The sequence below is a fragment of the Coregonus clupeaformis genome, unplaced genomic scaffold (genome assembly GCF_020615455.1).
Source record: "Coregonus clupeaformis isolate EN_2021a unplaced genomic scaffold, ASM2061545v1 scaf0037, whole genome shotgun sequence".
Taxonomy (NCBI): Eukaryota; Metazoa; Chordata; class Actinopteri; order Salmoniformes; family Salmonidae; genus Coregonus; species Coregonus clupeaformis.
This window is the reverse complement of record NW_025533492.1, coordinates 469,980-483,661: the sequence shown is the minus strand read 5'-3', so window position 1 is coordinate 483,661 and position 13,682 is coordinate 469,980. Positions and strand designations below refer to the sequence as shown.

Sequence of the window (13,682 nt, the reverse complement as noted above, 5' to 3'; positions counted from 1 at the left end):
CTGTATTAATGGCACTTGTTTGAACTTGTTATCAGTATAAAAGACACCTGTCCACAACCTCAAACAGTCACACTCCAATCTCCACTATGGCCAAGACCAAAGAGCTGTCAAAGGACACCAGAAACAAAATTGTAGACCTGCACCAGGCTGGGAAGACTGAATCTGCAATAGGTAAGCAGCTTGGTTTGAAGAAATCAACTGTGGGAGCAATTATTAGGAAATGGAAGACATACAAGACCACTGATAATCTCCCTCGATCTGGGGCTCCACGCAAGATCTCACCCCGTGGGGTCAAAATGATCACAAGAACTGTGAGCAAAAATTCCAGAACCACACGGGGGGACCTAGTGAATGACCTGCAGAGAGCTGGGACCAAAGTAACAAAGCCTACCATCGGTAACACACTACGCCGCCAGGGACTCAAATCCTGCAGTGCCAGACGTTTCCCCCTGCTTAAGCCAGTACATGTCCAGGCCCGTCTGAAGTTTGCTAGAGTGCATTTGGATGATCCAGAAGAGGATTGGGAGAATGTCATATGGTCAGATGAAACCAAAATATAACTTTTTTGGTAAAAACTCAACTCGTCGTGTTTGGAGGACAAAGAATGCTGAGTTGCATCCAAAGAACACCATACCTACTGTGAAGCATGGGGGTGGAAACATCATGCTTTGGGGCTGTTTTTCTGCAAAGGGACCAGGACGACTGATCCGTGTAAAGGAAAGAATGAATGGGGCCATGTATCGTGAGATTTTGAGTGAAAACCTCCTTCCATCAGCAAGGGCATTGAAGATGAAACGTGGCTGGGTCTTTCAGCATGACAATGATCCCAAACACACCGCCCGGGCAACAAAGGAGTGGCTTCGTAAGAAGCATTTCAAGGTCCTGGAGTGGCCTTGACCTGTGTCATTGCCAACAAAGGGTTTATAACAAAGTATTGAGAAACTTTTGTTATTGACCAAATACTTATTTTCCACCATAATTTGCAAATAAATTCATTAAAAATCCTACAATGTGATTTTCTGGATTTTTTTTCCTCATTTTGTTTGTCATAGTTGACGTGTACCTATGATGAAAATTACAGGCCTCTCTCATCTTTTTAAGTGGGAGAACTTGCACAATTGGTGGCTGACTAAATACTTTTTCCCCCCACTGTATATAGTCCTGCTGCTGTCCTGGGGAATTTACAGTACTATAGCCCTGCTGCTGTCCTGGGGAATTTACAGTACTATAGTCCTGCTGCTGTCCTGGGGAATTTACAGTACTATAGTCCTGCTGCTGTCCTGGGGAATTTACAGTACTATAGTCCTGCTGCTGTCCTGGGGAATTTACAGTACTATAGTCCTGCTGCTGTCCTGGGGAATTTACAGTACTATAGCCCTGCTGCTGTCCTGGGGAATTTACAGTACTATAGCCCTGCTGCTGTCCTGGGGAATTTACAGTACTATAGCCCTGCTGCTGTCCTGGGAATTTACAGTACTATAGTCCTGCTGCTGTCCTGGGGAATTTACAGTACTATAGCCCTGCTGCTGTCCTGGGGAATTTACAGTACTATAGTCCTGCTGCTGTCCTGGGGAATTTACAGTACTATAGTCCTGCTGCTGTCCTGGGGAATTTACAGTACTATAGCCCTGCTGCTGTCCTGGGGAATTTACAGTACTATAGTCCTGCTGCTGTCCTGGGGAATTTACAGTACTATAGCCCTGCTGCTGTCCTGGGGAATTTACAGTACTATAGTCCTGCTGCTGTCCTGGGGAATTTACAGTACTATAGCCCTGCTGCTGTCCTGGGATGCAAAGGATTGCAGTTCACTTAGACTTTATCTACCCACAATCCATGGTGTTTCCCCTCCTCAGATCTCCAACAACCAGGATGCCCTGAGGAGGACCTGGAACCCTAAGTTCACCCTGCGGAGCCACTTTGACGGGATCCGAGGTCTGGCGTTCCACCCCGTAGAACCGATTCTAGTCACCGCCTCAGAGGACCACACGCTGAAGATGTGGAACCTGCAGAAGACTGCCCCCACCAAGAAGTAAGACTGACCCTCTCTGTCTAATAGCACCATAATATTGACCCTAACCAGCAGAAGACAACAGGGAAGACTACAACTCAGTGTCTACTTCACTAAAGCAGAGACTTAGACTAGAGACGTTGCTCTCACCAGGTTTGGAGTCAATTCCTCTCACCAGGTTTGGAGTCAATTCCTCTCACCAGGTTTGGAGTCAATTCCTCTCACCAGGTTTGGAGTCAATTCCTCTCACCAGGTTTGGAGTCAATTCCTCATTGAGGAGAATTGGAATTTCAGTTTACTTCCTGAATTTACTGAATGGAAATGGAATTGACTCCAAACATGGTGAGAGCAATGTCTCTCACAGAAATGTATGATACCTTTATACAGTCCACATGATGTCTAGAAAGTTTACAACTGTCTAACTCACAATTTCTCTGTGTCTTCATCTCCAGGAGTGCCTCTCTTGACGTGGAACCCATCTACACGTTCAGGGCCCACCAGGGTGCAGTGCTGTGTGTAGTGATGAGCAGTACAGGAGAGCAATGTTTCAGTGGAGGGGTGGACGGGACCATTCAGAGCTGGAACACCCCTAACCCTAACGTAGACCCATATGACTCATACGGTAAGAACAGAGGTCTGGCTGTCTCTCTGTCTGTCTCTCTGTCTGTCTCTCTGTCTGTCTCTCTGTCTGTCTGTCTCTCTGTCTGTCTCTCTGTCTGTCTCTCTCTCTGTTCTCTCTCTGTCTCTCTCTGTTCTCTCTCTCTGTTCTCTCTGTCCTCTCTCTCTCTCTGTCTGTCTCTCACTCTGTTCTCTCTCTGTCTCTCTCTCACTCTGTTCTCTCTCTGTCTCTCTCTCTGTTCTCTCTCTCTCTCTGTTCTCTCTCTCTCTCTCTGTTCTCTCTCTCTCTGTTCTCTCTGTCTCTCTGTCTCTCTGTCTCTCTCTCTCTCTCTGCTCTCTCTCTCTCTCTCTCTCTCTCTCTCTCTCTCTCTGTCTCTCTCTCTGTCTCTCTCTCTCTCTGTCTCTCTCTCTCTCTCTGTCTCTCTCTCTCTCTCTCTCTCTCTCTCTCTCTCTCTCTCTCTGCTCTCTCTCTGCTCTCTCTCTCTGCTCTCTCTCTCTCTCTCTCTCTCTCTGTCTCTCTCTGTCTCTCTCTCTCTCTCTGTCTCTCTCTCTCTCTCTCTGTCTCTCTCTCTCTCTCTGTCTCTGTCTCTCTCTCTCTCTCCTCTCTCTCTCTCTGTCTCTCTCTCTCTGTCTCTCTGTCTCTCTCTCTCTCTCTCTCTGTGTTCTCTCTCTTTATCTAACATGTCCTCCTCCTCCCTGTGTGTAATAGAGCCGTCTGTCCTGCGGGGGGCGCTGTGTGGTCATACTGACTCAGTGTGGGGTCTGGTCTACAGTAGTGTTCATCAGAGACTCCTGTCTTGCTCTGGAGACGGCACCGTCAGGCTGTGGGACGCCTCCAATACCAAGCCTGCCCTGGCCACCTTCCACCATAAAGGTGCACTCAGACTTTGTTTTCATCTTAATTTGCCATATTGTGTCATTCAAATTAACTTTAATCCTACACTGCATGATTTGTGTTGTATGTTTATGATGTTCAAATTCTTTGGTGAAATCAACCAATATGGTTCACTGCTTCAGAGTTCGGCGTGCCCTCGTCAGTGGACCTGGTCTGCAGTGAGCCCGCCCACATGGTGACATCATTCACCAGCGGTCACATTGGCCTCTTCAACATGGAGACACAGCAACTGGTGCTCAGCCTGGAGTCCACTGCAGAGACGGGTAGGTCTGGATGGAAGGATGGATGGAGGCAGGGAGTTTGGGAAGCCTCCAGACCATTTGTTAAAAAAGTAAAGAAACCCAATTCTATTTGAACCCAGTTCTGGAAGCCTTTACGGCTAATATGGTCTATTATTTAGTGTACATGGTCCTTGGAGCCGGATATGAACGAGCGACCTAACGAGCTGTCTCTCCTCTCCCCAGGTACCCCCTGTCAGATCAACAGGGTGCTGAGCCACCCCACCCTCCCCATCACCATCACCGCTGAGGAGGACAAACACATAAAGTTCTTCGACAACAACACAGGTAACAGCCATTTTGCTGGTCTACATACAAACGTTTTTCACTCCAGCAGTGTCCTCCACACAGAACTAAATCGGATCTTTACGGTCCTCCATCAGTCCCTACTTAAATCTAAAAGTATTTGGAATCTCGCAGTCTTCCAGTTTTTGCCACATCCTGACCGTTTGGTTTCTCACGGCAATTTGTTTTTATAGATGTTTTTAAAAGCGGAGTGAATTCAGTTCAACTACTGCACTCACAGAAAGCTTAACCTTCACACAGAAAGCAGAAACATTAAATTAACAAATGTTGTCAATTTGAACTCTTCAGGGAAGCTGATCCACTCGATGGTGGCCCACCTGGAGGCAGTTACCAGTCTAGCTGTCGACCCCAACGGGCTCTATCTGATGTCTGGCAGTAAGTAGCTAACAACTCTATATCAATGATTTCTAACATCCTTAGCTAGATAGATACCTTGTCATTCTGCATGTTATGATAATAGCAATGGTTGGAGAGTCCATGTGAGTATATGACAGACTTTATAAAACAGAAGAGGGCCCAGAACTGAGCCCTGGGGGACACCAGAGCTGTATACTTTATAAAACAGGAGAGGGCCCAGAACTGAGCCCTGGGGGACACCAGAACTGCATACTTTATAAAACAGGAGAGGGCCCAGAACTGAGCCCTGGGGGACACCAGAACTGTATACTTTATAAAACAGGAGAGGGCCCAGAACTGAGCCCTGGGGGACACCAGAACTGCATACTTTATAAAACAGGAGAGGGCCCAGAACTGAGCCCTGGGGGACACCAGAACTGTATACTTTATAAAACAGGAGAGGGCCCAGAACTGAGCCCTGGGGGACACCAGAGCTGTATACTTTATAAAACAGGAGAGGGCCCAGAACTGAGCCCTGGGGGACACCAGAACTGCATACTTTATAAAACAGGAGAGGGCCCAGAACTGAGCCCTGGGGGACACCAGAACTGTATACTTTATAAAACAGGAGAGGGCCCAGAACTGAGCCCTGGGGGACACCAGAGCTGTATACTTTATAAAACAGGAGAGGGCCCAGAACTGAGCCCTGGGGGACACCAGAACTGTATACTATATAAAACAGGAGAGGGCCCAGAACTGAGCCCTGAGGGACACCAGAACTGCATACTTTATAAAACAGGAGAGGGCCCAGAACTGAGCCCTGGGGGACACCAGAACTGTATACTTTATAAAACAGGAGAGGGCCCAGAACTGAGCCCTGGGGGACACCAGAGCTGTATACTTTATAAAACAGGAGAGGGCCCAGAACTGAGCCCTGGGGGACACCAGAACTGCATACTTTATAAAACAGGAGAGGGCCCAGAACTGAGCCCTGGGGGACACCAGAACTGTATACTTTATAAAACAGGAGAGGGCCCAGAACTGAGCCTTGGGGGACACCAGAACTGTATACTATATAAAACAGGAGAGGGCCCAGAACTGAGCCCTGAGGGACACCAGAACTGTATACTTTATGTAAACTGCCTTGTCGCCCACCTACTGTTCACTTTCCTCTCCCTTACTTCTTCCCCCTCTCCTCTCCTCCCTCTCCGGTTGACTGCTCTATTCGTCTGCTCTCGTTCCCCTCCCTAATCCCCCTCTCCTCTCCTTCCTCAGGTCATGACTGTTCTATTCGTCTGTGGAACCTGGAGACTAAGACGTGTATCCAGGAGTTTACAGCTCACAGGAAGAAGAATGATGAGTCTATCCATGACGTGGCCTTCCACCCCTCTAAGGCTTACATCGCCTCCGCCGGGGCAGACGCTCTTGCCAAGGTGTTCGTATGACGAGGACCTATCACAGTCCGCTGACACAGCCTCCCAGTTCCAGGGACCAATAGATGTATGCGTGTGGGGTGCTACGCAGACCTCACCTCACACATAATCCCTCTCGCGCTACTGGTTCCCTGTTTTGACTGGTGGATGGTGCAGCCAATGGCCTCTACTAAGCCCCAGACTAGGCCCGCCTCCAGAGGTTGGCTGGGAGGTATGTTAGGAGAACTGCTATTGGGCACAAGGCTTCCTCCTCCCTCTACGATCCAGGCAGGCCCCTGGGTGTGACCGGCCACAGAGCCCCTCCTCTTTCTCCAACCTGCATCCAATGAACACCCACACAGACTGTCTACAGACTACAGACTGACACTATGGTTCAGACTAATCTTATGGTCTGTCTTCCATTCACAACTGGCGAGGTGGTTGAAGACATTCTGACTGGTGTTTTATAGTGTAGAGGTGGAGTACCCCCACCCCATGTCATCATGCCCATTAACCAGAACCCCACGCCTCCCATTTCCCAAATCTCTAGGTCCAGGCTTCTCCCCTTCAGACCAGGGTAGACTGTCTGCTCCCTGGTCCCTCCTCTGCTTCTCCCCTTCAGACCAGGGTAGACTGTCTGCTCCCTGGTCCCTCCTCTACTTCTCCCCTTCAGACCAGGGTAGACTGTCTGCTCCCTGGTCCCTCCTCTACTTCTCCCCTTCAGACCAGGGTAGACTGTCTGCTCCCTGGTCCCTCCTCTACTTCTCCCCTTCAGACCAGGGTAGACTGTCTGCTCCCTGGTCCCTCCTCTACTTCTCCCCTTCAGACCAGGGTAGACTGTCTGCTCCCTGGTCCCTCCTCTACTTCTCCCCTTCAGACCAGGGTAGACTGTCTGCTCCCTGGTCCCTCCTCTACTTCTCCCCTTCAGACCAGGGTAGACTGTCTGCTCCCTGGTCCCTCCTCTACTTCTCCTCTCAGACCAGGGTAGACTGTCTGCTCCCTGGTCCCTCCTCTACTTCTCCTCCAAGTCAGGTTCAGTGTTGTGTTGTGATGGAAATGTGGGGTATTTACTGAAGGCTGGTTGGCTGGCTGTGGCTGACTGTCATGGATGGAAGCATCTCACTTTTCCTCTGTGCTTCTAAGACTCTGACTCGGTCTGCTCTGCCGCCACCAGCCAGCCTTTCTCTCTGCTTTCCTTTTAAAACACTTATTGACAAGTGTGCCTTTGCTTTAAAAAGGTATTGAAACAAAAGTTATTTTACAGAGCGTCTGTTTTTGGGGGGAGGGGGAGTTAATGCAGAAAGGTTTTCACAATGGTGTCCGTTTTTACAAAAACATTGGGTGTAAAATTGCAAATACTTATAATAAACTAAATATATATTAAGTCTTAACTTACTGTGCTGATGTGTGAGTTTGAGTGTTTGTTTTTGATAAATAGCATGGGTGGAAATTAGCCTTCTCCCAGATATGTTTGTGCTGTCTTGCTATTGACCATATACAGTGGCTTGCGAAAGTATTCACCCCCCTTGGCATTTTTCCTATTTTGTTGCCTTACAACCTGGAATTAAAATGGATTTCTTGGAGGTTTGTATCATTTGATTTACAGAACATGCCTACCACTTTGAAGACCCAAAATATTTTTTATTGTGAAACAAACAAAAAAACAGAAAACTTGAGCGTGCATAACTATTCACCCCCCCAAAGTCAATACTTTGTAGAGCCACCTTTTGCACCAATTACAGCTGCAAGTCTCTTGGGGTATGTCTCTATAAGCTTGGCACATCTAGCCACTGGGATTTTTGGCCATTCTTCAAGGCAAAACTGCTCCAGCTCCTTCAAGTTGGATGGGTTCCGCTGATGTACAGCAATCTTTAAGTCATATCACAGATTCTCAATTGGATTGAGGTCTGGGGTTTGACTAGGCCATTCCAAGACCCCTTAAACCACTTGTCCTGCTGGAAGGTGAACCTCTGTCCCAGTCTTAAATCTCTGGAAGACTGAAACAGATTTCCCGCAAGAATTTCCCTGTATTTAGCTCCATCCATCATTCCTTCAATTCTGACCAGTTTCCCAGTCCCTGCAGATGAAAAACATCCCCACAGCATGATGCTGCCACCACCATGCTTCACTGTGGGGATGGTGTTCTCGGGGTGATGAGAGGTGTTGGGTTTGCACCAGACATAGCGTTTTCCTTGATGGCCAAAAAGCTCAATTTTAGTCTCATCTGACCAGAGTACCTTCTTCCATATGTTTGGGGAGTCTCGAACACCAAACGTGTTTGCTTTTTTTTTTTTCTTTAAGCAATGGCTTTTTTCTGGCCACTCTTCCGTAAAGCCCAGCTCTGTGGAGTGTACGGCTTAAAGTGGTCCTATGGACAGATGCTCCAATCTCCACTGTGGAGCTTTGCAGCTCCTTCAGGGCTATCTTTGGTCTCTTTGTTGCCTCTCTGATTAATGCCCTCCTTGCCTGGTCCGTGAGTTTTGGTGGGCGGCCCTCTCTTGGCAGGTTTGTTGTGGTGCCATATTCTTTCAATTTTTTAATAATGGATTTAATGGTGCTCCGTGGGATGTTCAAAGTTTCAGATATTTTTTTATAACCCAACCCTGATCTGTACTTCTCCACAACTTTGTCCCTGACCTGTTTGGAGAGCTCCTTGGTCTTCAGGGTGCTGCTTGCTTGGTGGTGCCCCTTGCTTAGTGGTGTTGCAGACTCTGGGGCCTTTCAGAACAGGTGTATATATACTGAGATCATGTGACAGATCACATGATATAAGGTCCCACAGTATATAAGGTCCCACAGTTGACAGTGTATGTCTGAACAAAAACTAAGCCATGAGGTTGAAGGAATTGTCCATAGAGCTCCGAGACAGGATTGTGTCGAGGCACAGATCTGGGGAAGGGTACCAAAACAGTTCTGCAGCATTGAAGGTCCCCAAGAACACAGTGGCCTCCATCATTCTTAAATGGAAGAAGTTTGGAACGACCAAGACTCTTCCTAGAGCTGGCTGCCCGGCCAAACTGGGCAATCGGGGGAGAAGGGCCTTGGTCAGGGAGGTGACTAAGAACCCAATGGTCAATCTGACAGAGCTCCAGAGTTCCTCTGTGGAGATGGGAGAAGAGCTGAGGGCTACACAGGGACAGGTAGGAGGGCTGAGGGCTACACAGGGACAGGTAGGAGGGCTGAGGGCTACACAGGGACAGGTAGGAGGGCTGAGGGCTACACAGGGACAGGTAGGAGAGCTGAGGGCTACACAGGGACAGGTAGGAGGGCTGAGGGCTACACAGGGACAGGTAGGAGAGCTGAGGGCTACACAGGGATAGGTGGGAGGGCTGAGGGCTACACAGGGACAGGTAGGAGGGCTGAGGGCTACACAGGGATAGGTGGGAGGGCTGAGGGCTACACAGGGACAGGTAGGAGGGCTGAGGGCTACACAGGGACAGGTAGGAGGGCTGAGGGCTACACAGGGACAGGTAGGAGGGCTGAGGGCTACACAGGGACAGGTAGGAGAGCTGGGGGCTACACAGGGACAGGTAGGTGTATGACTGGCTGACACCCCCTACACACACACACACCACTACACACACACACACCCACCCCTACACACACACACACACACACACACACACCACTACACACACACCTACACACACACACACTCACCCCGACTTGTGATTCACACTCACACTCCATCCAGCCTCCTTAGTCTACCTGTCAACAAACCCAACCAACCGTAAAGTGTCCTTCATGATGTACTGTGCTCTGCAAAGATTGACAGAACTTCAACCTTATGCATTCATTATATATGAATTACTGACCTACATATGAATATGATATGAATGCATTTGTGGTGTGGTGGTTTACTGACAGGTTTGAAAGGAGGAAAGTGCAGTTAATGAGAAGTTGAGCAAGCTAGTACAGTGGCGCCATCTAGCTACAAGAACTGGGACATGCTCCGGGTCCAAGCATGTATACTGAACAAAAATATAAACGCAACATGCAACAATTTCAAAGATTTTACTGAGTTACAGTTCAGTTAAGGAAATCAGTCAATTGAAATTAATTGATTAGCCCTTAATCTATCGATTTCACATGAATGGGAATACAGATATGCATCTGTTGGTCATAAATACCTTTAAAAAAAAAAAAAAAAAAGGCTGTTGATTGTGGCTTGTGAAATGTTGTCCCACTCCACTTCAATGGCTGTGCGAAGTTGCTGGATATTGGCGGGAACTGGAACACGCTGTCATACACGTCGATCCAGAGCATCCCAAACATGCTCAATAGGTGACATGTCTGGTAAGTATGCAGGCCATGGAAGAACTGGGACATTTTCAGCTTCCAGGAATTGTGGACAGATCCTTGCGACATGGGGCCGTGCATTATCATGCTGATGAATGGCACGACAATGGGCCTCAGGATCTCGTCACGGTATCTCTGTGCATTCAAATTGCCATCGATAAAATGCAATTGTGTTCGTTTTCCGTAACTTATGCCTGCCCATACCATAACCCCACCGCCACCATGGGGCACTCTGTTTACAACGTTGACATCAGCAAACCACTCACCCACATGACGCTGTCTGCCATCTGCCCGGTACAGTTGAAACTGGGATTCATCCGTGAAGGGCACACCTCTCCAGCGTGCCAGTGGCCATCAAAGGTGAGCACCACAATGGGCCTCAGGATCTTGTCACAGTATCTCTGTGCATTCAAATTCGAGAAGTCGGATGTGGAGGTACTGGGCTGGCGTGTTTACACGTGGTCTGTGGTTGTAAGGCCGGTTGGACGTACTGCCAAAATCTCTAAAACGACGTTGGAGGCGGCTTATGGTAGAGAACTTAACATTAAATTATCTGGCAACAGTTCTGGTGGACATTCCTGCAGTTTGCATGCCAATTGCACGCTCCCCCAAAACTTGAGACATCTGTGACATTGTGTTGTGCGACAAAACGTCACATTTTAGAGTGGCCTTTTATTGTCCCCAGGACAAGGTGCACCTGTGTAATGGTCATGCTGTTTAATCAGCTTCTTGATATGCCACACCTGTCAGGTGGATTATCTTGGCAAAGGAGAAATGCTCACTAACAGGGATGTAAACAAATGTATGCAAAACAGAGAAATAAGCTTTTTGTGCGTCTGGAACAGGCACCTGGTATAGGCCCCCCATACTGGAAGACTGTGGTGTGACCCTACCTGGTATAGGCCCCCCCCATACTGGAGGACTGTGGTGTGACCCTACCTGGTATAGGCCCCCCCATACTGGAGGACTGTGGTGTGACCCTACCTGGTATAGGCCCCCCATACTGGAGGACTGTGGTGTGACCCTACCTGGTATGGCCCCCCATACTGGAGGACTGTGGTGTGACCCTACCTGGTATAGGCCCCCCATACTGGAGGACTGTGGTGTGACCCTACCTGGTATAGGCCCCCATACTGGAGGACTGTGGTATAGGCCCCCCATACTGGAGGACTGTGGTGTGACCCTACCTGGTATAGGCCCCCCATACTGGAGGACTGTGGTGTGACCCTACCTGGTATAGGCCCCCCATACTGGAGGACTGTGGTGTGACCCTACCTGGTATAGGCCCCCCATACTGGAGGACTGTGGTATAGGCCCCCCATACTGGAGGACTGTGGTATAGGCCCCCCATACTGGAGGACTGTGGTGTGACCCTACCTGGTATAGGCCCCCCCATACTGGAGGACTGTGGTGTGACCCTACCTGGCATCAGGCCCCCCATACTGGAGGACTGTGGTATAGGCCCCCATACTGGAGGACTGTGGTATAGGCCCCCATACTGGAGGACTGTGGTGTGACCCTACCTGGTATAGGCCCCCCCATACTGGAGGACTGTGGTGTGACCCTACCTGGTATAGGCCCCCCATACTGGAGGACTGTGGTATAGGCCCCCCATACTGGAGGACTGTGGTGTGACCCTACCTGCTATAGGCCCCCCATACTGGAGGACTGTGGTGTGACCCTACCTGGTATAGCCCCCCCATACTGGAGGACTGTGGTGTGACCCTACCTGGTATAGCCCCCCATACTGGAGGACTGTGGTGTGACCCTACCTGGTATAGGCCCCCCATACTGGAGGACTGTGGTGTGACCCTACCTGGTATAGGACCCCCATACTGGAGGACTGTGGTGTGACCCTACCTGGTATAGGCCCCCCATACTGGAGGACTGTGGTGTGACCCTACCTGGTATAGGCCCCCCCATACTGGAGGACTGTGGTGTGACCCTACCTGGTATAGGACCCCCCATACTGGAGGACTGTGGTGTGACCCTACCTGCTATAGGCCCCCCCATACTGGAGGACTGTGGTGTGACCCTACCTGCTATAGGCCCCCCCATACTGGAGGACTGTGGTGTGACCCTACCTGGTATAGGCCCCCCATACTGGAGGACTGTGGTGTGACCCTACCTGCTATAGGCCCCCCATACTGGAGGACTGTGGTGTGACCCTACCTGGTATAGGACCCCCATACTGGAGGACTGTGGTGTGACCCTACCTGCTATAGGCCCCCCCATACTGGAGGACTGTGGTGTGACCCTACCTGGTATAGCCCCCCATACTGGAGGACTGTGGTGTGACCCTACCTGGTATAGGCCCCCCATACTGGAGGACTGTGGTGTGACCCTACCTGGTATAGGCCCCCCCATACTGGAGGACTGTGGTGTGACCCTACCTGGTATAGGCCCCCCATACTGGAGGACTGTGGTGTGACCCTACCTGGTATAGGCCCCCATACTGGAGGACTGTGGTGTGACCCTACCTGGTATAGGACCCCCATACTGGAGGACTGTGGTATAGGCCCCCCATACTGGAGGACTGTGGTGTGACCCTACCTGGTATAGGCCCCCCCATACTGGAGGACTGTGGTATAGGCCCCCCATACTGGAGGACTGTGGTGTGACCCTACCTGGTATAGGCCCCCCATACTGGAGGACTGTGGTGTGACCCTACCTGGTATAGGCCCCCCATACTGGAGGACTGTGGTGTGACCCTACCTGGTATAGGCCCCCCATACTGGAGGACTGTGGTGTGACCCTACCTGGTATAGGCCCCCCATACTGGAGGACTGTGGTGTGACCCTACCTGGTATAGGCCCCCCATACTGGAGGACTGTGGTGTGACCCTACCTGGTATAGGCCCCCCATACTGGAGGACTGTGGTGTGACCCTACCTGGTATAGGACCCCCATACTGGAGGACTGTGGTGTGACCCTACCTGGTATAGGCCCCCCATACTGGAGGACTGTGGTGTGACCCTACCTGGTATAGGCCCCCCCATACTGGAGGCCTGTGGTGTGACCCTACCTGGTATAGGCCCCCCCATACTGGAGGACTGTGGTGTGACCCTACCTGGTATAGGACCCCCATACTGGAGGACTGTGGTATAGGCCCCCCTTACTGGAGGACTGTGGTGTGACCCTACCTGGTATAGGCCCCCCATACTGGAGGACTGTGGTATAGGCCCCCCATACTGGAGGACTGTGGTGTGACCCTACCTGGTATAGGCCCCCCATACTGGAGGACTGTGGTGTGACCCCTACCTGGTATAGGACCCCCATACTGGAGGACTGTGGTGTGACCCTACCTGGTATAGTCCCCCCCATACTGGAGGACTGTGGTGTGACCCTACCTGGTATAGGCCCCCCATACTGGAGGACTGTGGTGTGACCCTACCTGGTATAGGCCCCCCCATACTGGAGGACTGTGGTGTGACCCTACCTGGTATAGGACCCCCCATACTGGAGGACTGTGGTGTGACCCTACCTGGTATAGGCCCCCTCCATACTGGAGGACTGTGGTGTGACCCTACC

At 50.4% G+C, this 13,682-nt stretch overlaps 1 protein-coding gene across 2 annotated transcripts in view; it reads left to right on the top strand.

Annotated features, from left to right (window-relative positions):
• Positions 1-6,449, top strand: part of LOC121555770 (striatin) — a 91,678-nt gene extending 85,229 nt beyond the window's left edge. For both annotated transcript variants that reach the window (XM_041869604.2, XM_041869602.2), the window contains 7 exons: positions 1,854-2,029; positions 2,461-2,630; positions 3,336-3,500; positions 3,644-3,784; positions 3,986-4,087; positions 4,394-4,480; positions 5,717-6,449. In XM_041869604.2, the coding sequence (XP_041725538.2) occupies positions 1,854-2,029; positions 2,461-2,630; positions 3,336-3,500; positions 3,644-3,784; positions 3,986-4,087; positions 4,394-4,480; positions 5,717-5,886 (1,011 nt within the window). In that variant the 3' untranslated portion in view covers positions 5,887-6,449. The remainder of the gene's footprint in view (positions 1-1,853; positions 2,030-2,460; positions 2,631-3,335; positions 3,501-3,643; positions 3,785-3,985; positions 4,088-4,393; positions 4,481-5,716) is intronic.
• The last annotated feature ends 7,233 nt before the right edge of the window (positions 6,450-13,682 follow it).